This window comes from Dicentrarchus labrax, unplaced genomic scaffold (genome assembly GCF_905237075.1).
Source record: "Dicentrarchus labrax unplaced genomic scaffold, dlabrax2021, whole genome shotgun sequence".
Classification (NCBI taxonomy): domain Eukaryota; kingdom Metazoa; phylum Chordata; class Actinopteri; family Moronidae; genus Dicentrarchus; species Dicentrarchus labrax.
In genome coordinates, this window is record NW_026136709.1 from 904449 (window position 1) to 927982 (window position 23534).

The 23534-nt window shown below is 40.9% G+C and overlaps 1 protein-coding gene across 5 annotated transcripts in view; it reads left to right on the forward strand.

Moving 5' to 3' along the window:
* Positions 1–23534, forward strand: part of arhgef4 (Rho guanine nucleotide exchange factor (GEF) 4) — a 127444-nt gene that overhangs the window by 23295 nt on the left and 80615 nt on the right. Inside the window, exon 1 of one of the 5 annotated variants that reach the window (XM_051410212.1) lies at positions 13029–13124. The exons of the other annotated variants lie outside the window; for them this stretch is intronic. Within the exon in view, the coding sequence (XP_051266172.1) occupies positions 13086–13124 (39 nt within the window). The 5' untranslated portion in view covers positions 13029–13085. Of the gene's footprint in view, positions 1–13028; positions 13125–23534 lie in introns of those variants that run through there. 5 annotated transcript variants of the gene reach the window in all.

The window sequence follows — 23534 nt, forward strand, 5'->3', positions numbered from 1 at the left end:
GCTGAATTGGACAAGTCGTCACTGGCTAACGGTTTGATTTACAGTCACAAAAAGCTCAACTTTTCATGGTTTGCATGACCACAGAATTAAAATTGGCCAACTTTGACGGCACGCCACAGACACGCCATTCAACATACAGTCTCAAATAGCACAACTTTTGATAACCAATGTGTTTAGATTGCAGTGATCGAATTTGAAGTCAATCTGATAAAATATGTAGGAGGAGTTAGTTAAAACAGAAGCCCTTAAATACCGGAAATGGCATCACAGTTTGACATTCGATTCAACCTGGCCAACTTTGAGGGCACGCCACGGACACGCCCTTCAACGTACATGCACAAATAGCACAACTTTTAATCAGGACCATTTGATGAGTGGACTGACCAAATTTGAAGCAGAACGGATAAATTCCCTAGGAGGAGTTTGTTCAAATAAAACGTGAAAAATCACAGAAAATGAGCAAAAAAATCAAAATGGCTGACTTTGATGCCACGCCACGGATACGCCCTTTAATGTACATGCACAAATAGCTCAACTTTTAATCAGCACCATTTTTTGACTGTACTGACCAATTTTGAAGTAGATCAGATAAATTCCCTAGGAGGAGTTCGTTCAAATACAACGCGAAAAGTTCGCCGAAAGTGAAAATCAAAATCAAAATGGCCGACTTCCTGTGGGGTTTCGGGTATGGGTCCAAGAGGCTTTTTTGTACGTCCTGGCATGTTACACGTGTCTCCTGAGTTTTGCACATATTGGTGAAACGTGGCGCTACAAACACGACAAACACGATTTTTGGTATGTGAGTTTCAGGCACCACTCTACACGTGCCCTGTGAATTTCATATTCATAACTATTACGGTCTCCGCACAGTGATTTACCATGCCACCAGACCGCCACCTAGTGGCAGATTGTTGACACATTTTTTTGTGAGCCTCAGGGAGCCATGGAGAAGCATCGTACCAAGTTTCATCTTAATCACACATACTGTTGTAGAGATATAAACTTCTTCATTTTAAAGAGCGCCACCTTGTGGCTATGGCCTGAAACTGTGCAAGATGCCTAAGGAAGACATGTGGAACTATGGACTAGGGCTGCAACGATTCCTTGAGTACCTCGAGTAACTCGATTACAAAAAATGATCGAGGAATTTCCTCTGCCTCGAAGCCTCGTTTAATTAAATTTAAAACTCACGTTTCGCACAAATTCTTATTAGTGTGACACAATGTGCAACGGCATTACTAACGGCGTTATTTTTTCAGTAACGGAGTAATTTAATTAATTAACGTTACTTTTCCCATCGTTGCAACACCGTTACCGTTACTGAGAATGTAAAGTGGCGCGTTACTTGCGTTACTACAATGTGGTTGAATGAAGAGCAGCGGTGTCAGGCTTTCTGACAGCCACACATCAGCTGCTGGGCCCTGCTCACGCTGTCTCACTACTACTATAAACACAAGACAGAGACAATGGCGACGAGCCAGCGAAATTCAAAGGTCGCGATATCAAACTGGAAGTACCGACACCACTTCTCGCTTACTGAAGTTAAAGGCAAGAATGTTTATGTAACATGCACTATGCCCAGGAAAAAAGACTTTATCCACGTCTGCCTCAAGCAACTCAAATCTTATGAAGCACCTCACAGCAACGCATGCTAACACGCCACTTGTTGGTGCTGCTAACCCAACCTCAAGCCCAGATGCAGCTAGCGTGAGCTCCAGCGAAGGAGACGGAGCCACTCCGTTAAAACAAGCAAAGCTTGGTCAGTAACAGGTGGCGACTAGGGCCGAGCTGAACACATTGATTGCAAGGTATATTGTTGAAAACATGCTACCCCTGTCCATTATTTCTATGCATATGGCCGGCTGCAATCTGTTGAGTTCAAATAAATACCAAATGTTCTGAAATACTGTATATAGTGCTTTTATTCTTCATTCAGTTATTATAAACATATTTTACGTTATAGAAGATGTTATAGAATGTAATAGCGTTATAGGACATAAAAAATAATGTCAGTTACTTTGCTGAGTAACTAATTACTTTTACAATGTGGTAACTGGAAGAGACAGAAGATGTCGAAGGTGTGGGATCATTTTAAATTAAAAATTAAGGACAAGTAGAGCCTGACTGATATGGCATTTTTGAGGCCGATACCAATTTTAAAGGGAGAATATTTCCGGATTACCAATATGGAGGCCAAGTGAATTTTTGAGCTGGAAGGAAAGTAGACCGATATGACTGTAAAGAAACTCAGAAGGCTGCTTTCTTCAACAAATAGCTTTATTAAAGAATATTTAAGTTAAATATTCTTTAACATGTTAAATAATTGAACATTGTCAACCAATCCTAGTTAACAGTGTTGAGAGCTGCTTCTTCTCTCCTACTCTGTGCTGCTTGCCACAGTATTGTAAACCCCAGTGCACTGTTGGTCAGGCTCTAATATATATTTATATATATATGATGTTAAAACATATGTAAAAATGCAGGTGACCAACATCTCTTTTGACATACCCCACTCTCCCTTAAATACCAGTTATATTCTGAAAAAAATCCTAATTTCATTCTAAATCATAATCCGATTTAATTTTCCATTTCATGTAAAGGTCCAGTGTGTAACATTTAGGAGGATTGGAATCTAATATTCATAGTTATGTTTTTATTAGCGTATAATCACTTGAAAATAGGAAACAATGTGTTTCTGTTACCTTAAAATTAGCCAGTTTTAGGGAGTGTGTCCTCTTCTAAAAGTCTGGCACGTTGAACCGCCATGTTTGTACAGTAGCCCAGAATGGACAAACCAAACACTGGCTGTAGATGGGGACTTTCTCAGCCATTGTAGTTTCTCCCTCGTGCTTGGAAGGGAGGGTAAAATGAGGGAGTTAAATCAGCAACTACCTCACTATATACCACTAAATCCTATACACTGGACCTTTTAAAATGTATCACAGGACTGTTGTATTGGTTGTATGATGATCTCCAGTACTGGGCTTGTATTCCGTAGTCACTTTGCGAAGGTACAGACTGCCAGCCACTGACACTCTGCTATCATGTTTGTTGGCTCATCCAGCATGTCCAGGACATCACTTGTTTGTACGAGCACGAGCCAGGGCTTTAGAGTAGGACCGGGTTACTTTGATCCACCTCTAACCCAAATTCTTCCAGCAGCTGAAAATAGAGAGGAAGAGAAAGGGGTCGAGGGCCGGTAGACGAGCAGAATGGAAAAGGGAGAGCCAAAGAAAGCATTCCTCACACAGGAGGATGAAATGAGCCAGAGGGAGCGTAATGACTGACTTTTCTTTTTCTGGACCTGTGGTTTCTCTGCCTGGTCATTAGGTTTCTCCGGCCCTCCAGCCCCGGCACAACTGTGTGTGTGTGTGTGTGTGTGTGTGTGTGTGTGTGTGTGTGTGTGTGTGTGTGTGTGTGTGTGTGTGTGTGTGTGTGTGTGTGTGTGTGTGTGTGTGTGTGTGTGTGTGTGTGTGTGAGGGAGAGGGAGAGACGGCAATAGCTGGGTTTGGGGAAAACAAGGGAACATTAACATAATAACATATAACATAATTCTTTATATTCTTTTGACAAGTTGGCAACAAGACCTTTCTGAGGAGGACCCTGTCCACTGAATCCACTGAAAGATCAGACGGGCAGTCATTTTTTTATTTTGGAGGAACATACAGTATAATTACACAGAATGTTAATGAGCTTTGCTCCACTGGCTCTCAGCCTGAGGCGAGCTTCTCCTCTCACCATCCAGTTGCTCATGACAATGTCTCACTGTCAGCTCTCATTAGAACTCAGACCACACAGTCTGACCTCTTCAGAGACCCTGTCCCATAGACAGCCTGTATGGATTCTGCCATATGTTGTTTGCATGCTGCTATGATTGTCTGCATTTGTCCATATACAGCACATTTTAACAGGAGTCTCATTGAAGCCTAACACCAGGGCTTTTTTTTTTAATCAAACGTTTCAGAATCCTTCCTCATGCCGAAAGTTGAACTACTAACACTACCACCTCATTATAGGACTGAGAGTCACTTATGAAGCTTTTGGCTGCAAAATCTATTGACGTATTGTAGTTTTCCTGATAGTTTACACAGTGGGGGAACGCTGCATGCAAACAACAACAATGCTTTTGTGGACCCTGTAGGGCTGTCATTTTATCCAAAAATTCAAGTTTGAACAAACCTGAAGTAACACGCAATTTGTTCAAATTAATTTGCAAAAAAATCTTGCAATTAAGCAGTTCCACAGGAGCGGTCGGGGTTAAGGGCCTTGGTGTGTTGTGGAGGTAACAAGGGACTCAGACTTCTGAGAACTGAACCAATGACCTACCAGTCACAAGCTTACTTCTCTAAGCAAAGCTACTTAGCAAAAAAAAAGATTGGAAATATGGTTCACCTGCTTCCAATGATGTGTGTCAACCCTATCCAATCACATTGTCTTACAGTGACTATAGTAGAGCTTTGCAGACTTCCCTTTACCTTGACTTCACAATGTCTACTGGCGAGATGAATGAATCTGTGCATTATCTACTGTAAAAGCAATAGATGTTTCTTTACTAACACACACCCAAAGCATCACTGTCACAAAGCATTTGTTCTGGTACCAAAAAGAATAAGGGAGCAAGGGCCTTGTTGTTTGAGCAGTTACAGTACATCCTGTCTGTATCTCCTGTCAGCTCTAACAGGTTAGGACACCTCTGGAGCTCTCATAAATATCAGCAGAAATATGTGTCACCTCTACTCCTTTCCCTGAAAGTAGGACCAAATATGCGTCACTCTGACAGGATTTGGCCAATAAGGACTGACTTCCTACCCTGGGACGCTCGACAGACACAGAACCAGATCTCAATGAAGACGTCTGGTGGTACATTTTCAACCTTATCAACCGACAAAGCTTTGGGCAGCTGATTTACATGTCCCTCTCATCAATAATTCAGTTCAACGAAGCAAAGCACATTGTTAAGTGGCCGCTTGCAGAGAGCGGAAGGGGTGGAAAGTGGAGGGGCTCTTTGCACCGATGCTCTTTTAGGTTCACAGAGTTGGCCCGGGCCTCTGCTATGCTTGTTATGCAAATTAAGGAACGGATGCATGATGATTTCCTCTTGTAACTGTTGGTTACCCAGAAGATCTGGAGGGCCCACTGTCTTTCATTCATTTGTGTAGAGGAAACAAGAGATTGGGGCTATTCTTATTCTCTTTGGATTGTGTAACCATGGAGGTCTGGTGAAAGACAACTCTGTGCCAGAACCATACCTGAGCTTCTGTACGGATACAAAAGTAATATTTTTTGATACCTTTTTTGTCATTGAACACAGTATGCCAAATTGTTGACTACAGTTCAGTCAGTTTTAAAAACGTAAACTTAAAGTTTGACTAAATAAAAATAGTTAGAGAATGTACTGATTTAGATCAGAAAACATCTGATCAAAGAAAACCTTTAATTTATTTTCTATGTTGTTGAATTTAGATTAAACCAGCTCTTGATTGTTGGTGAATTGAAAGGTCTTAAGATTTACAAAAATGACTTACACTACATTCAATTAAAGACTAGATAATATTTACATCCAGTGAAGCTGCAGTAAAAGATCCAGGGAACCCTGTATGCACTAAATCTAACTGCGTCTGAGTGCTAGCTCATTACTTTATGTTGCTGGCACTTACATCTCACCAGAACCCTGACGCACAAACAATAGTGGACTGCTTGAGAATGTGTAGATATTTTCACTCGTGCATTTGCCCTCCTTACTCCACTTTTACTTCAGTTTCTAATAGTCTTAGTCTCAGCACTTCTGCCATTACTTCCTGTCTCAGTTCATATTTTGTAGTCAGGACTTTGACCTCTTAATGCCACTGCCAAGCCCCAATTGGTTGGCTGTTGTTTAACACATTTCTAAACACACTCAAAGAAAACTGACAGTCATAACCTAGAGGACTGTTGTAGTAGACTGAATTAGTTTTTGCTAGCTGTACTTAATAACCTGGCAACTGAATGCCATTCCCATGTTTCAGATGCTGTAATTTACTGCAGAATAATCACAGCAAAAATCAACTAGGGATGCATCAATCTATTATCTATGTATTTTTTTTCTGTTCCCAACTGATACCGATTTGGAATTTCAATCTTTTATGTGTAAGGCAATATCAAGCTTGACTTTAACATTGCTTTCCTAACTTTGTAAAACAAAATGTAACAAATAAATACACACATTTACTGAATTGTTATTCATTACCGTAATACACAAATTAATAGCGTGGGCTTTTTTTTTGCTTCAATCAGTGAACTCAACCTGCCTTTATTTGGAACAGGGACAGGGCTATATGGGACAGGCCTTTAATTTCTTTAGCACAAAACTCTTGCTCAGCAAAATGGGAAATACCACTTTTTTTTAATTTTTATATACCAGTATGAACATTAGTGACACAATTTGACCAAACATAAAAATAATTTAAAAAATCTTTAAATTGATTTATTTTCCAATTTGAAAAGGTTTCTCTTTTTTTGGAATGTCTTCGTTCACAACCTGGTGGTTTAGTTGGTGATCGTCATTTTTGTGCTGGTTTATAGTTTTAACCATTAGTGAGATGGCTGTTACCATTTTGTGAATTAATCTGCAGTTTGGCAAAATACTACCAGCCCTGCAGACAAGTGATGTAGTGTGTGCATGTAGAAGTAAACATAGGAGCAAACTGAATTGATTGGCCCGATTTTCAGCAATACTCGATCCAGCTATTTGAGTCAATATCGTACCAATATAATATATTATAATATATAATTGGACGGCTGTGGCTCAGAGGCAGAGCAGGTCGTTCCTTAATCGGAAGGTTGTGGGTTCGATCCCCTGCTCCTGGTGCCACATGTCGCAGTATTCTTGAGCAAGATACTGAACCCCAAATTGCTCCCGATGACGTGCATCAGTGTATGAATGTGTGAGAATGTTAGTTTCTGTTTGATGGACTTTGCCATCACTGAGTGAATGTGTGTGAAAGGGTGAATGTGGCACGTAGTGTAAAAGCGCTTTGAGTGGTCAGAAGACTAGAAAGGCGCTGTACAAGTACAGGTCCATTTACCATTTACCATAATTGCAACTCAAAACTAGCCTGCCAAGGTCTTGTTCTCCCTAGTTATTCAATATGTTTGTTTATCAGCCAACAGCTATTGAGCTTATGGATGCTGGTCAGTCAGCAGGGCTGGGTGTCATGTATACTACTCTTAGCTCTTCTCCTTCATTAAAGGACTCATCTAAAGAGTCCATGGTCTTTGTTTTTCTGTTTGTGACAAGAAGCAAAGAAGAGGGTTGAAGTGTTTTTCCCATGCTCTACTGTCCATTAAGGTCTAGTTCCTTACTAGAAAGCAGCATGTAGCACTAAAAGCTCTCAGTGTGCTCTATACACCATTCTCCACCTCTCTGCTCTTGGAGCCTGTGCTACCAACACTCATTTTCAGGGGACTTTTTCTAATGGAAAGCCTCATCCCTTGAGCTTAACACGTTACAACTGCACATGCATTGTCATGTATATGCAGAGGCCACCGTCTTGTCCACCAATGAGAAACATCCTAGAAAAACCACCCTGTCCCCTTCACCTATTGACAGGTGTCAGTTCCATGAAAGAGTATAACAGGTTCCTGTGGGCTTTACAGCTGGCAGGCCTGCATTGGGGCTTAACCTGCCACCTGTGACCAAATTGTGTTTGTGATGACACTTTGTTTGAGAACTAGGCCTCAGCTCTTTTAGCAAGTGGTTAAAGGGACAGGCAGCTGATACACACCAATGTCTCTGTAGAAGGTGGAGTAGGTTAACCACAGTGGATGATCAGAAGTGTTCAATGCCAGCAGCAGTATGTCAAAAAAACATCATGGACACAGTAAAGGAAATATCAACCTTTGAGTTTAGTTTAGCCTGTAAATGTCTGTTGGTTTTGGGACCTAGTTATGGGTAATAACATCTGCACAAAAAGCTAGTCTGCACTGGTGGTGTACTACCAAGTAGGGCAACAAGAATTAAGTTGCACTATAGGTGCTTTAAGCATGTTTGTTTTAGTGCTATATGACTCAAAAGTATTGAGGACAATGAAAAGTCTTTGGTGGTAACTCACAATAAAGTGGTGCTGAAAGCTTGCGAACATAGTGGTTAATTCTGGAGAAAGATTTGTTTGAGTCTCATTCCTAGGTCGTCAAATACTGATGGTTTGGGGAAACAAACAATATGGCTCGGAGGAAGACACTAAACAGGAGATCTTCATGCACCCAGGTTATCAAATACCAACGCTTTGGGTTGCCAAACCCTTTTCAGCATATGCATCCGGCGAACATCTTTTATTGGACTCAATGGGCGCCTTCCTGGAACATGGTATTCAGTTCTCCTAATACAACCATGGAATCCAGGTATTTCTTCCCTTAAAGATCAAGACTCCTTTGACATGGATAGAATTACTATGGATCATCTGTTCTTGTCAGTTTGACGGCAATCAGATATATTTTCCAAAATATCTGTTCTGTTCCTTTTTCAGTTTTGACCAGATATTAACTGTCATGTCTTGAATCCCTTGCACCTTGTTGTTGTTTTGTTGTTTATCAGAATTATTAATGTTTGAGCTAGTTGACAATTCCAGTGGAGGCTAAGACGCTGTGGCTGGCACAGAGGAGAGGGGTCTTTACGTGAGCATGCAAACCTTTAAGCCAGTTTTGTCCTAATTGTGAGTTTCTCGTGAATACATTAACAGAAGCACTTAGCTCTAACTCACATGATACAGCCAGACAACCTTGTTTTTCCATATAAAAAGTTTTTTCTGGTGACAACCAGTCAAAATTGTCTTAAACCAAGTGATTATTTACTTGATGATGCTTTTGTCAGATACCACGCCAACTATTGTCAACATCAGAAATCTCCATTTAAAATGTGCTATTTCAGAAGTTAGCTGAAATGACACTTTCAGAAGTATATTTTTAAGATTGTTTCGAGAAGCATAAAGAAATCTTTCCATAGACAATGCCACAAGTCAGTTCATAAAATTTCTGCCTTAGATCCAATCAGCTGTAAGTGCTGTTATTGTGAAGTGGCATCCAGGAGCAACAACCAGTGCTCACCAATCACCTGTTGCCACTACAGAGTTCCAAACTGCCTATTGAAGCAACATCAGCACGTGAACACACCTCAACTGGACACTGGAGCAGTGGAATTGCGTTCTTGAATGATGGAGTGTTGATCACACTTCACTACCTGGTAGTCTGATGGTGGATGCCAGGAGAACGCTACCAACCAGAATGAATAGTGCACTCTGTAAAGTTTGGCTGAGGAGGGATAATTATCTTGGGCTGTTTTTCAGTTTTCACACATTTGAAAAACTGTGCCTAATTATGGAAAGTTTGGGACTGACTGTCCAACAAAGATTACTCACAAGCTGCTGATTATAGCTAGGAAACAAGAATCTTGCAAATTAGCAGTTTATTCTCTTGTGGTTTGAACATTTTGTCTTTGAACAATTTTTTCTTATCAAGCTGCTTAGTAAATTAAGCACATCATATATTGCATTATAAAAATAAGTTTCCACTGCTGACTGACTGGTGACATATGTTGAATCTCTCAGCTGACAGACACTGTCTGTCTGATCAGTCCAAACCTGTTCTGTTTTGTCCAACTTTTCTGATGAGCCAAATGTCTAAATGGGACATCCTTGGCTCTTAAACCACAGCAATGTTTCTCTCCCTCTGTAATCCTGACAGGCAGCCGACAGCCTGGCCAGGACACAGCCATTTATTTCAAGCCTTCTGGGAAGAGAAAGGCTGGGCTGTCAGAGAAACAGCCTGAGTCATGGCTGCAGCTCACTGGGGACTACTGGTTTTAGGGATGCAAAAGACACCAGACAGATGCACAATTTCAAATCAGCTTTATTTCACTCAGGGATCAGAACTGATTCTCATACAACATTTAGTTAGATTCAGAAGTGTTCAATGTTTAAATACTGAAAAATATAAGTTGTATATGTGACAAAATGATCTAAGTCTTCTCTTCTCTTCTCTCTTCCCTCTTTTTCTTTCTGATCTGAAGGTGTTCAGTCGGTTGTGGTATGTGCTGACTCCTTGTAATGTCACGATACCAGAAAAGTAGTAGTCAATACTAATACCAATACCAGTGAAATTCCAAGGTTCTTTATTGCAATTCAATACCAACATGGTCCTGATCCCCATTTAATATTAAGTATCTGCTGATACAGAGTCCAATCAGTCATCCGGTACTTGCATTGCATAAACAAATGAATATATTAGATTAATATAATATATGCGGTTAGAGTTAAAGTTAAGATAGTGGTCTGTGTGAGTGGGTTTTCTTTATGCTGTGGAATTCCCCTCTGCCTTCACATAAACACGTTTTTTGGAACAGAAGCTTAGTACCATCCTCTTCCTGTAGAACTCGCTGTGTGGGTTAATATTTTGGATGTTGTTGATACAACATATTTATGATGTAAATAGTGCAAAAGGCTATTGGTCAAGTTTAGTTCAAATAAGAGTAGTGAGGTTAATCTGTATGAGGTCTAGAGAAGGTTGAAGATATGCTTCAGAACAGTACACCAACTGAGAAGGTCTGGATGCTGGAAGCTGTAGTGGAACGCAGTGATAAGAAATGGTCCTCAGCTGAGTTTTTCTGGGCACATGAAGAAAAATAAGTTGTAGTTCTACAGTTGACACAGAAGGGGGCATGATTTGACTTGTTTGTTTTTCCACATTCTGTCCTGTGTGTTACTCCGGCAGATTTAAATCACCTCACCACCCAGGTGTCTAACATATTTAGGAAATATGACGAATATATTGTTTAAACAGCAGACATCGCCTGATCCTAGATCTGTCTGGTTTTATCTTGCTGTCTGTGTGCTGGCTGTTTATATGTATTCTTGATTTCCTGAAATATTTGTGACAACTCTGTGTATTCAGTAATGTGTTGGCTTACATGTTGTGAAGCCTGTAAATAAAACACAATTCCAATTTCGCTGTTGACTGTTGGTGGTTGTTTATGCTGCTGAAGCACAAACCAGTGGCTTTTTGAACACAGTAAAGCCCTGGCTCTCAAGGGAGAAGTTTCCCATGTCCTCCTATGTCCAGTACTGCTGCAGAGGCCACAGTGGCATGACCAAAGTTTTAAATACTTATATATATTATATAAAACATTAAATTGTAAAATTAGTTGAAGAAGTTTTCCACTTAGTAACTGACAGTCAGGTGAAAGTACCCACATGGAGTCCTCATCATTCCCATGAAATAAAAAGGATGAGTAAAGGGAGTCTTTACTAACTAGAAGAACCTCTGAGAAGATTTCAGTGCAATGAACCACATGGTTTGGTTGCATATTGGTGTGCTGGAGCAGCACAGGCCCCACTGACCTTTTGTTTTCACTCTAAGCCCTTGGTTACAGAACAGGGAACTCATTGTTTTCTCTTTCTAACTGATGCATTATTTATGATGATGTGTGAGGACCGTGCTTTTTGTTTTTGCGTATTTTACACCTACATGTTTTTAAAAATCTGTTGCCTCCCAGACTTGAGAGTTGGCTGCAGAAGAGATTATATACCATCTTTTAATTATCCCTTTCATGACAGTTATTGAGAAATATTGATGAAATTTGTTTCATATATGTCCATGACAGTACCATTCATACACAAGGGAACTGTTCTACTAATAGCTTTACAAGTAAAGACTTGCTGCCCTCGACACTTCCCATACATGCTGAACAATACTGAGGAGACCGACTGGGGGCTTCAGAGCTCACAGTATGGATTAATGTACCAGGCAGTGACTCAGACAGTAGACTCAGTGCCTGTTAGGATGGATACTATTCCTGCTGCCAGCAGAGTTTGGAGAGATTCAATGCTGCCGTTTGCTTGGTAGTTAGACTAATGTAGTAGGTAGTTATTTTTTGCTTTTTTATTTGAATACTTTGAGTCAGTAGATTTGTAGTTGGTAGACTTGTATTATTTTTCTCTAAAATATATGCACATAGGATCAACACCATCACATGAAGATCAAGATTTCACAAGGGTTTCGAATTTCATGTTATCAGATTTATTCAACCTACAGCGTAGTATTTGGAGTGGATATTGAAACTCATTGATTTACTTTCACTTAATACCCATGTATCATGTTAGTATGCCTTGCACTCTCATGTCCTGAAAGGTGAGCAACACTAAATACTCAAAATACATTAAGAGGTCTGGACCGAGGCTTGCTGTATACAATTTTGCAGTTATTAGTGAATCATAACAACTAAAAACATACCTCAACATACAAATCAACTGTAACAGCCATCAAACAATAGACAACAAAGAATAGGTTGTAAATACAATACAAAGATCATTTCAATTTTGTTTAAAAGGCCAGTGGTAGCAGGAACCAATGAGTATTTAAGTCTGTTGGTCCTGCATTTTGGCAAAATGTATCTGCAGTCAGATGGAAGCATCTTAAACTCTTTACAGAGTGGGTGGCGAGGATCAGCCAGGATAGAATAACCCTAACCCCAACCCCAACCCTTCAGGATCAGAACTCTGTTGGCTTTGTTTTACCCAATACCGGCCCGTTAAATATGCCTGGATCGGCCCTGATACAGAACCCTTGGATTGGCTAAGGGGATCTCTAAGATAGCCTCATCATCTACTATGTTTAGGGTTCAATGACAAAGCATGAGAATAACTTCTATAGACAGGCTTTTTAAAGATATGCTAGATTTAAGATATCTCTGCTACTGTATTTCCATAAAGATCTATTCTCTTGTGTCTGCTTGTCCTGCATGAACAGTGAAGCTCTCCACCTGTGTGGGGCTCTGCTGGTTAAGCTCTCCGTGTTATGCAACTCCTGTGGCAGGACTTTCTCCTCCCTCCTTCCCTCCTTCCCTCCCTCCCTCCTTCTCTCTCTGTGTGATCAGGGCTAAGTCAGTTTTAAATAGTAGCAGGTTGTGCAGCTGGAGCTCCTACAGACCCAGAGACCTGGTACAGGAGTGGGGCAAAGCAAGCTACTGGGGAGGGAAGGGGAGGGGAGGGGAGGGGAGGGGAGAGGAGAGGGAAGACGGCTGTATGTCTGTCTCTCTCTGACTGAATTCTTCAAGAATGCTAAGTGTTATGTATTTCCTGCGCACTATCTTCCAGGTAAGCCTTCTCACTTTGCTTTTAGTCTGCTGCTTTCAGTTCTTTGCTGTGTAGTTTAACTCCCAAAATGGTGTGATTCATTCTGTCTTGCCTACCTCACTTCCTGTTGTTTATCATAACTACGCATTGTCATCACTGTGCACAGTTCCTGTGTAGGAACCAATCTCAGCTCATTTATTCAGTGTGATAGCAGTAACAGGCTGTGACAGGTTGGGACAGAACCTAATCAGGATATTATTTCTCAAACACCCCAGGTGTTTGAGTTTAACACACGCTGCTGCCTTTTAAGGTTTGCTTTATCACATGCAGTGAAGCACTGCTTAAATGACTGTCATCTGATGGGTTTCTCTGGTCCAGGAGGCCTCTTGGACCCCCATTCCCATCCATTCTTAGCTGTGGTTGTACACTGACAGCTGGTTTTACTGGTGAGGCAATATCTGAATTATAACAGTGAGTTGAAATAATGCTTCGTCATAATGGAGATAGAAAGGCCACATCAAATGAACATGAGGGTATTATCAGCTTTTGTAGGGATGAGGCTTTGACAGTAGTGTGAACTCTTTAGCTGTTAGAGCATCTGCTGCCTCCATCTGCTAAACGACATCAAACATTATATATCAACTGTTATTCAAGTACAGTTGTGATGCATCTGAACTTTAAATGAGTCTTTTTCATTTACTTCCCACAGACTTCATAAGACTAGATTGCACTGTATATTAACTATATTTATTTGACAGCTGTAGTAATTAATTACAAGATTAAGTTTTAACACCTGTGAGAATGTGACGTTGATGTACTCATCTCCTCAACAGAGTGCGACACAGGTGTTCATACACAGGGTTCCCTTGTGTCCTGGAAACCTGGAAAATCTGGTTCAGTCATGGAAATAATATTCATATACTTTGTTGTCCTGATTTTTATTGTAGTTTAGCCCCTCACTCAGATCGGCAACATAAACCTAGATGCAGATTTTGTTGGAAACTTAACAGATGGTAGCTGACATGGAAGTCTTATTTGAGTTTAGGGAAAGATGCTATTGCCATTGCTTTGTGTAGAATCCAGTGTTTTTGGAGGTTAACCTGTATATCACAATCACAGCTAGTCATTTATTATTTTTTGATAGGTTGCCAAACTTCAAGAAGACATCTGATGGACAGAATAATAACTCTTTTCCCAAGCATTGTTTCTGTCTGTGTCTATAGTTGACCTAAATGAACTAAAAGAATCAATCAAAGCATTATGTTGTGACCTGTTAGTAGCTGGTACAACTGAAAGGCTTAGTGTTTACTATATCTAATAGATCTAACAACGAATCATTTAGCCAGTACTGTCTGTGCTGTGACTCATACTAGGGACAAAGTCAAGATATGTCAGCCTTTGTAATTCTAAATCACTGGAATACCCAGTTTAAGTACAGATGTTTTACATAACAGTTTATCAGAATATGTTGCATATTAGTATTAGTATTTGTGGATATTTCCTGCCTGGATATAAAGTTCCTAAAGATAAAAAAACAAAAACATTGATTCATAACGTCCAGTGGTATATCCAGCATTACAGACTGTGTGTGGATGGTTGGGGGCTGGTACTTCAGCAGTGTGATTCAGAACTGAGGTATGTGAGTGGAGCTCAGAGCTGGATTCCAGCGAGTGATCCACACCCAGTGCCTCTGTCCACTGGGAGCCCAGCGGTTCATACTGGAGCTTTGCTGGAGAGGAAGCACATGGATGTACCAGCAGGATTCATGATGTCACAACCAGTTGGAAAGTCAATCATGGTCCACTATGCATGTTACATAAGTGTGGTGTAAAAGCTTGAAGCCTCCAGCATACACACACTTTTCCATGAAGTACGAGACATCTGGTGTCCCACAGTTAAACTTTTGAACAATATTTAAGTATTTTGGATTTTTCACCGAGGTACAAGGAAAGTATTTTCATGTGTTTATGTCTTAAAACATTTCTTTAGGGGATCTTTGAACAAAAACCCTCTCATCAGGGTCAGAGCACATTCACCCAACTCCTCTTTGAGTTTCTTTCCATTTCAAAAACTCTTGACTTTTGTACACCCAGTGTCAATATCTCAATATCTATAGTATGCTATAGTGATGGTTAGGGAAAGATTTGGCTTATGGTTGATAAAAATGGGAAGGTTAATTAGTTAACTAAGATGTTCCTGGCAACTAATTTGCTGTAGATTAAACAGAAATTTATATTTAGACTAGTCGACTAGTCAAAACAGCAAAACGACAAAACGTAGATGATGGCATCAGTGATGATGTGAAGTTACAGAGGATAATGTTACAGCATTCACAAAGCAGGTAAGCTAATGCTACATTAGCTTACTGAACATGGCCTCTCCGTCAGCATATACAGCGAGGATGACAGCTGTTTTACAAGGTGTAAACTCGGGGTATTTTCTCCAGGTCACCATCCTCTTTCCCCTGAATAGTACCATCTCTAACAGATTAGTTGTGTGAGGTTGGATGATAGACAGTAAATTAAGCTGCTAAAATCCCAAAGCAGACTGCAGTAACCAAATTAGTGGGACAAAGATGACTCGCAAAATTAGCAGGGGCATTAGTGCAGGGACGAGGGTCTGCTGTGGTTGTATCCCCGGATAGTGGCGACTGGCTGCAGAAGGACACAATTAACCAGCATTGTGCATTAAAGAAATCTATACCAATGGTCAGACTGAATACTTGATGCTGATTGGCTGCTGGGTGTTCATTAATTCCTGATATAGGACACCTACTAAGTAGTTCTAGGGACTGTCTGTCCACCGTTCTAAATTAAAGTGTTGAAATAAATTGAATGAAACCAAATCAGAATATCATAAATATGTCAAAACACTGATCCTCATCCTCTGAACACCATCCACCCTTCCTACCCCCACACCGTTAGAATCCACCTAATCCACCTTTCATTTAGCACAGAGGCTCAGAATGAAATGATGGGGCGTGGAACAGCCCAGTGTGGGATGCTGGTTGAACTTTGGGTCAAAACAGAGAGGAAAGTAAAGTTTTTAAATATACTCGGTTTATGGGGATCCACTCTAAAATAGAATAGCAGTCCTGGACACATTGTATAGCCACATTGCACTGGCACTGTTCCCAGACTTTGCCCTGGTAACTTTACACTCCTCTTACCCTACTGCTTGACCCCAATAAGCACACAAAGACCTATTTCACACATTAAGCTAACACCGCATTTGCACAATCATCATATTCCACTGTAGAGAAGGCAGAGAGACCAATTTCTAACCTCAACAGACCATAATGCTTGCATTTTTATTAATCCATCATTCATTTATCTGCTAGCAGTTGTTTCTTTTTAAAACTGTTTAATTTAAAACATATTGTTCTCTCAGAACATATTTAGTTAAAAGCCCAGCTATAATGGATAATGGATTTTAGGGTGAATTGTTTTTTAATAGCATATGCTCAAAGAACTCCGTAATTTAAATATGTAAAATATTGAATTTGCTAATGTATAAAGCTGCTGAGGAAGGAGGGAGAAAAAACAGGCCTCATTAGACTCTTGTGGTGAGTTTCCACTGTTTGGAAATTTAGGTGGCATCACTGCAATATTAGTCAGTGTGTCTAGTTAACATTGGGGAGGGGGACTGGTTCTGGCAGTGAGACTGGGTCAGGAGGCCAGGGCTCTCTCAGGCTGATGGACAGCCAACTTGTCACTGTGACTGATGTTCTTGCAGGACATGCTGCTCACACGGCAGTTATTAAATCTTTCCTTCATTGTCTTGCCTTGCTCATGGTGGTACTGTTGGGTCTCTGTAAATAATGTTATAAAGAGTTCGGTCTAGACCTGCTCTATTTGAAAAGTGTCCTGAGATAACTTCTGTTATGAATTGGCGCTATACAAATAAAATTGAATTGAAAATTGAATGAATTGTCAGCGACAGGGAGAGTGTAATGAAACCATCAGCAGCCGGGGCTTCACACTGTCCCTGTTGTTAACACTGACTGATTAAAAACATTTAGGAGGCTCCTGGGTGTCTGACAGGTTCTTGCAGACTTCAGCCCCTCTCAGACATGTACCGCTTTAATCTGATGGCAGTTTAATAAGCCAGATAGGCACCCTGGTCACTTTTACATAAAAATCACGATGGCTGTCTTACTAGGTTGGACTTTTCCATGTCACCTTCAGTAACTAACAGTAATTTAATCTGTAACTAATTACTGGTGACTTGAGTAATTAGTAATGTCATTATTTTTTCAATAAGTGAGTAATAACATTTGCACTAACTTGCCTGCCTATAGCTGCAACTTGATTGGACGTTTGCCCTTTGGTACTGTAGTGTTGCATTATTGTGACTCATATTTGTGGGAAGTCTTATTATTGCATTCCTGTTTGCTGTGTCACTTTAATTGTGAACCGCAAAGTCTTCCCATTTAATCCAGCACTCAGTCCTGGTTTTTACATTGGTCCTTAACAGCACAAGGGATACTTCCATCAGATCTAGAGTGTTGGTTCATTATGAAGAGCTTACGAAGTCATCCACTAATGCACAAGTGAATGAAGCTATGGTGTTTGTGCGTGCGATGGGCTGGTGCAGGAGGAAGTGCTGGTCAGAATAATGAAGTCTGCAGGGAATCACATGCAATCATTGGCTGCTTCTTTCCCACACTGTGCTATTGGTATGCTAACCCAGATCTCAGAGGGCTGTTTTCACTGGTCCCTCCTTTGTGCTATGTTACCATGGTAGTGTTCTCTGGAGGGAAGACAGCTGGGTTAAGTGAAAGGGCTGTGTGTGTGTGTGTGTGTGTGTGTGTGTGTGTGTGTGTGTGTGTGTGTGTGTGTGTGTGTGTGTGTGTGTGTGTGTGTGTGTGTGTGTGTGTGTGTGTGTGTGTGTGTGTGTGTGTGTGTGTGTGTGTGTGTGTGTGTGTGTGTGTGTGTGTGTGTGTGTGTGTGTGTGTGTGTGTGCACGTGTACCTATCCATCAGTTGACCTCTGCGCTGTTTTCGTATTCAAGAACAGTGGAGCGGTGAGCCAAGGTCAGGCTGTAAATCATGATAAAATCATGTCAAAGTGCTGAAGTCCATATACATCACTGCCCCTGCAGGCTGGAGCTGGGATCCTAATGGTTCCCCAATGCATGTTGTTTTTTCACAATCCTTCTATGTAACTGTTTACTGTTTCCTAAATGCTGGATCCTGCAGGAGAACACAAGTTAGTCTAGCGCTGGCAGAAGGAGAAGGTTTGTAACATAACCTATAGGATAGGATCACTTTTGCTCGTTGCACATATCGTACTTTTAATGCATTATGAAAGCTATAATCCTTCCTCATTAAAATGTGTATAAACAGACCTATGTTCAAAATTTACCATTTTATTCAGGTAACGCTGCGTATCACTGGTCGCCTGTCGATGCCGTCGTATCCCTTTTGTGCCTGCATAATGTCTTTTGTTATTGTTTTGATGTGAGCGGTAGAAGTCACTAATTGTATTTTTATTATGTATACTATATCTTTTTGTTAGTACCACTGGGGGTGCTAACGTCCAACATTCTGAAATCATATGCATAGTGGCTTTATTAAATTAGTGTGAGACTGTTGGCTCTCTTTTGAGGATAAGGCTATCTCCTGGTCTGACTGATGTTACTGACTGCTTCTGAAAACAAAAAACTGTCACAAATTCGGAATCATGTTGAACAACTATCTGTGTAAAGTTTGTTTGGAGCAAACATTATTCTTCTTTGAGATGCTCATGTTCTCGCGGTCTTCTTCGCTGTATTCTGACATTTGAAATGAATGAATTGCAGCTTATTAGCTATGCTGTTCTTGTGCTGTCGCTCGGTGTAAGACAGAATATTGGCTCTATAGCCCTGTGTGAGCAGTGAATGGAAGCCTTTGTTACAAACTGGAGTGCTCTGTTTTTGCTGCAGGCTGAGGACAGTTAGCAAAGCAAATGTGCTCAGGCAAACTCAGTGGTGAGTGTTGACCTTTTCACTGATTCATGTTGACTGACATCAGTTCTGCCTACAAATAATAGAAAAAGCTTTATTGTGTTTTTGCATATGAAATGGTCAGGATGAATCAGATGTTCACTGCCTGTCAAGCCTCAGTGTCAAACACATTGTGGTATTTGGCTTCACTAGTTATTCCGCTTTCCTATTTAATTAAATTTAATTCAGTAGCAGATTAGATCAAGTCCAATAAAAAGATTAAGTCAGTGTGTTCATCTTCAACAATGCCTCCAGGAAGAATAGGAGGTGGATGTGAAATTGATGCTAAAAGCTGTGAACAGGTGTATTGCATTTCAGTGCTGTCCAGCAGAGAGCAGCTTAAACCTGCCAGTAAACACAAAACACTGTCATTAGTCTTCATCCAGAAGGATCCAGAAGGAGGCTGTGTCTTTGGGGTCAGAACTTACTGGCACTGACACAACCTCCTGGCAGCCGTGTTACAGTGGGCTGAGGAGGTAGCCGAGGCAGGGGAGTTTGTTCAGTTCTGATGAGCAAGCAAGCAACAAGCAAATTAGCGGCCCAGTCAGACCTTGTGGTGGAGCCTGTCGGTGGGATTTCTTTGGTTGCTGTTGGGGTGGAATGGAAGGAGGCAGCTATAAGCACTGAAGAGAGACATAGATGTTAGAGTATGCACTGACATCGCAGTATAAATCTATTATAAAGAAATACACAACTGCTGTAGCTTCGTGTGAAATTAAAAGAAGGGTCCTCATTACTTCTCTGTAGAAACTAGTATAAAGAGCATTTGTTATTTGGGGAGAGAGAGGACATACAGATGTTATGATGAGTAACCTGGACACACAGTCAGAAAGTGTGCGATGGCTGCATCGCTGAACTGCTGCCAGCCCCGTCTTTTTACATTGAGTTTGCCTTTGATAAATACAATACGGTAAAAGCCTTGAAAAACATATGATCTGTCCACAGGAACACTAGGGAGCTTTTAATATGGGTTTTTAAAAAAAGTATATATTACATTTTTTTATGTCTGTGAGTGGGTCGTCCCCTAATCAGAAGGTTGTTGGTTCGATCCCCAGCTACTGGTGCCATATGTCCTTGAGCAAGATACTGAACCCCAAATTGCTCTAGATGCCGTGCATCAGTACAAACTCCTTATAACATTATTTACAGAGACCCAACAGTACCACCATGAGCAAGCACTTGGCGACAAGGGCAAGGAAAAACTGCCTGTTAAAAGGCAGAAACCTAGGACAGATCCTCCGGCTCTAGGTGGGTGGTCGTCTGTCTCGAAAAAGTTGGGGGGGGTGAGAGAGAGAGAGAGAGAGAGAGAGAGAGAGAGAGAGAGAGAGAGAGAGAGAGAGAGAGAGAGAGAGAGAGAGAGAGAGAGAGAGAGAGAGAGAGAGAGAGAGAGAGAGAGAGAGAGAGAGGCACAGCAACAACAGTAGCAACAACTACACTTATAGTAGTGACTGATGATGATGCACATGAAGAAGATGACGAAGATGACAACAGCAACGATGGGGGACAATGAGCAGTGATTATACTAATAATAGTAACTGTAGTAATAATAATATTATTAATAATAATAACAATAATATCAGTGATATTATCAATGGCAGTCAAGCAGGACCATGGCAGGAGGCTCCAGCAGGATCCATGAGAACCTGCGAGACGAGAAAGCACAAGAACTCCGGGGAAATAGTGAAGTTAGTAACATGCATTAATGGAACATGAATGAGTGCAGAAAGAGAGAGAGAGGAAGAGAGTGCACCATGGGAAAACCCCCGATAGTCTAGGCCTATAGCAGCATAACTAAGGGATGGTTCAGGACTCACCTGATCCAGCCCTAACTATAAGCTTTATCAAAGAGGAATGTCTTAAGTCTACTCTTGAATGTGGAGAGGGTGTCTGCCTCCCGAACCACAACTGGAAGCTGGTTCCACAGGAGAGGAGCTTGGTAACTGAAGGCTCTGGCTACTGTTCTACTTTTAGAAACTATAGGAACCACAAGTAGCCCAGCATTCAGAGAACGTAGTGTTCTAGTGGGGTAATAGGGTACTATGAGCTCTTTAAGATATGAAGGGGCCTGACCATGAAGAGCTTTATAGGTGAGGAGGAGGATTTTAGATTCTATTCTACATTTTACAGGGAGCCAGTGCAGAGAAGCTAGTAAAGGAGAGATGTGATCTCTTTTTCTAGTTCCTGTCAGTAGTTCTGAATTAATTGGAGCATGTTAATGGACTTATTGGGGCAGCCTGATAATAAAGAGTTGCAGTAATCCAGCCTAGAAGTAACAAATGCATGGATTAGTTTTTCTGCATCTGTCTGTGACAGGATATGTCTAATTTTTGTAATATTGTGTAAATGAAAGAAGGCAGTCCTGGAGGTTTGGCTCTGTCTGTATGACTATGAACAGATCATTTTCACTGGGGTCACAAGATAATTTTTGATTAATCAGCCTGGTCAATAAATCTGCCGATATTAGCTTATTGCAGATCAGTAAAGTAAGCTCCTAAGTTATTCAAAGAATGCAATGGTAATTTAATGCAATTCTATTAGTTTGAAAAGAAAGTAAACTCAAATTTACTTTTAGATCAAATAACAATGGAGACAAAATTGATCTATATGGATGTTTGTATGTATCCACAATATGGCTGCCACCATGTGTGCCTGTGAGCAGCAGCTTGTGCGTTCTTTTTCTCTCATGAATAATTGAGTGGCCGAGACAGCTGGCTCCTGTAACTATAGACCTCCATTAAGTCAGTCCACTTTGTTTCCTGTGTGTAACCACTTTCACACAATTCATTCACCATCAACCCTCATCTCTGTATAGCAGAAAACTGCTAGCTTCTGCTGCTGAGCAGACTGAGGCACTGAGGGACACAGTTAGACCAGTGTCAGTGTCCCATTTTAGATATTACTTCTTGCTACAGTGTGAAGTCTCTGTAGCAAGAACACGAAAGGCCAGTATTCCATTCCATTCTGGGCTACTGTAGAAGCATGGTTGACTCCATTGAAGGCAACCCACAGTGTCTTTAGATAAAAACAGCTCATTCTAAAGTAACGAAAATGCAGCGATTCTTATTTTCAGGTGATGATACACTAATGAAAACATACCTAATGAATATTATATTCCATTTCTGACAATAGATCTTCATAAATTGAACGTTAATGAGTCACCCCCACTAAATGATCAATACTGCTCCAGTTGTGTGTGGAGAATCCTTAAAGACATTCCTTGTATTCCTTGATTGTGTTAGAACACCCAAATTTCCCCCCAAAATATCTTCCCTAACCTCAGCAATTTATGATCAAAAATTAGTTGATACATCATTGATAAATTTAGAAAGAGATACATATTATTTATATCAAACTCAGTATTGTATATGAATGATTTAAGTGCTTCTTAAGGGATCTAAAGATTTTATCGATATCAGTTCCATTATCAGTTATGCTCATCGTCACAATTCTCTGTCGATTCCCTTATTGATTCTTGATCAATTTTCTGTGTGGAAAAAAAGTAGGCCTACACAAGTTCTTAGCATCAACTGTTGTATTATCTCTGAGTCAGTAGTTTGAGTTTCTTTGTGAAATAAAGGAACACTTTGGACTGTGTCTTTCTGTCAGTCTATGTCTATGGTATGAAAGACAGGTTGAACGACATAGATGGTGAATGAGGAAAGGGAGCGTTGGTAGTGAGGAAGCCAGTCAATCAGAGAAATAAAGCTTTATCTTCTGATGTTACACAGCTTTTCCACCACACCCCAACAGACCACCACACCACCCTGATGCTTTGGTCTGAATGTGGCCTAAGTGTACATTGAGGTATCACATTCAACCCCAGGGACTCCCACCACCTCCTCCCTCCCCTCCTTTACTCCAAGTAGAGTCTCTACAATAGAGATCAGGTTCCTCCTCCTCTCTGCTGAGATGCAAGACAGTAGACGACAATTTGTAGATGACCTCAGAGAGCAGGCGGAGAGAGGAGGGGCAGTGATTGGGATGAGGGAGCAGCGGTAGATTGAGGTGAGACAGAACGAGAGGAAAGTGAAAAGGGAAGACCAATCCTTGGTCTGCCAACACTAACCCTACATCCACTGCCAGACACTGCTAGAGGTAAGTCCTACATATGTGTATGAATAATTGATGCTGGCCAAATGTCAGCCACTTGCTATTTTGTCAGTTAGAGAGAGAAAAACAGACAGTTTGAGGTGTTTTCTGTATTCAACTGTATGTGAATGGCTGGAGTAGAAGTCAGGTATAGCTGCGGCTGTGGTGAGGTGAAGACTTGTAGCTGGTGCAGCAGAACGAGGAATATTGTGTCTTTGAGAAGAGAAAGATGAGCCTTGTTCCTGTGTGTGTGTGTGTGTGTGTGTGTGTGTGTGTGTGTGTGTGTGTGTGTGTGTGTGTGTGTGTGTGTGTGTGTGTGAACTCAGTGGAGCCCTGGTGGCACAATAGCCAGCTGTC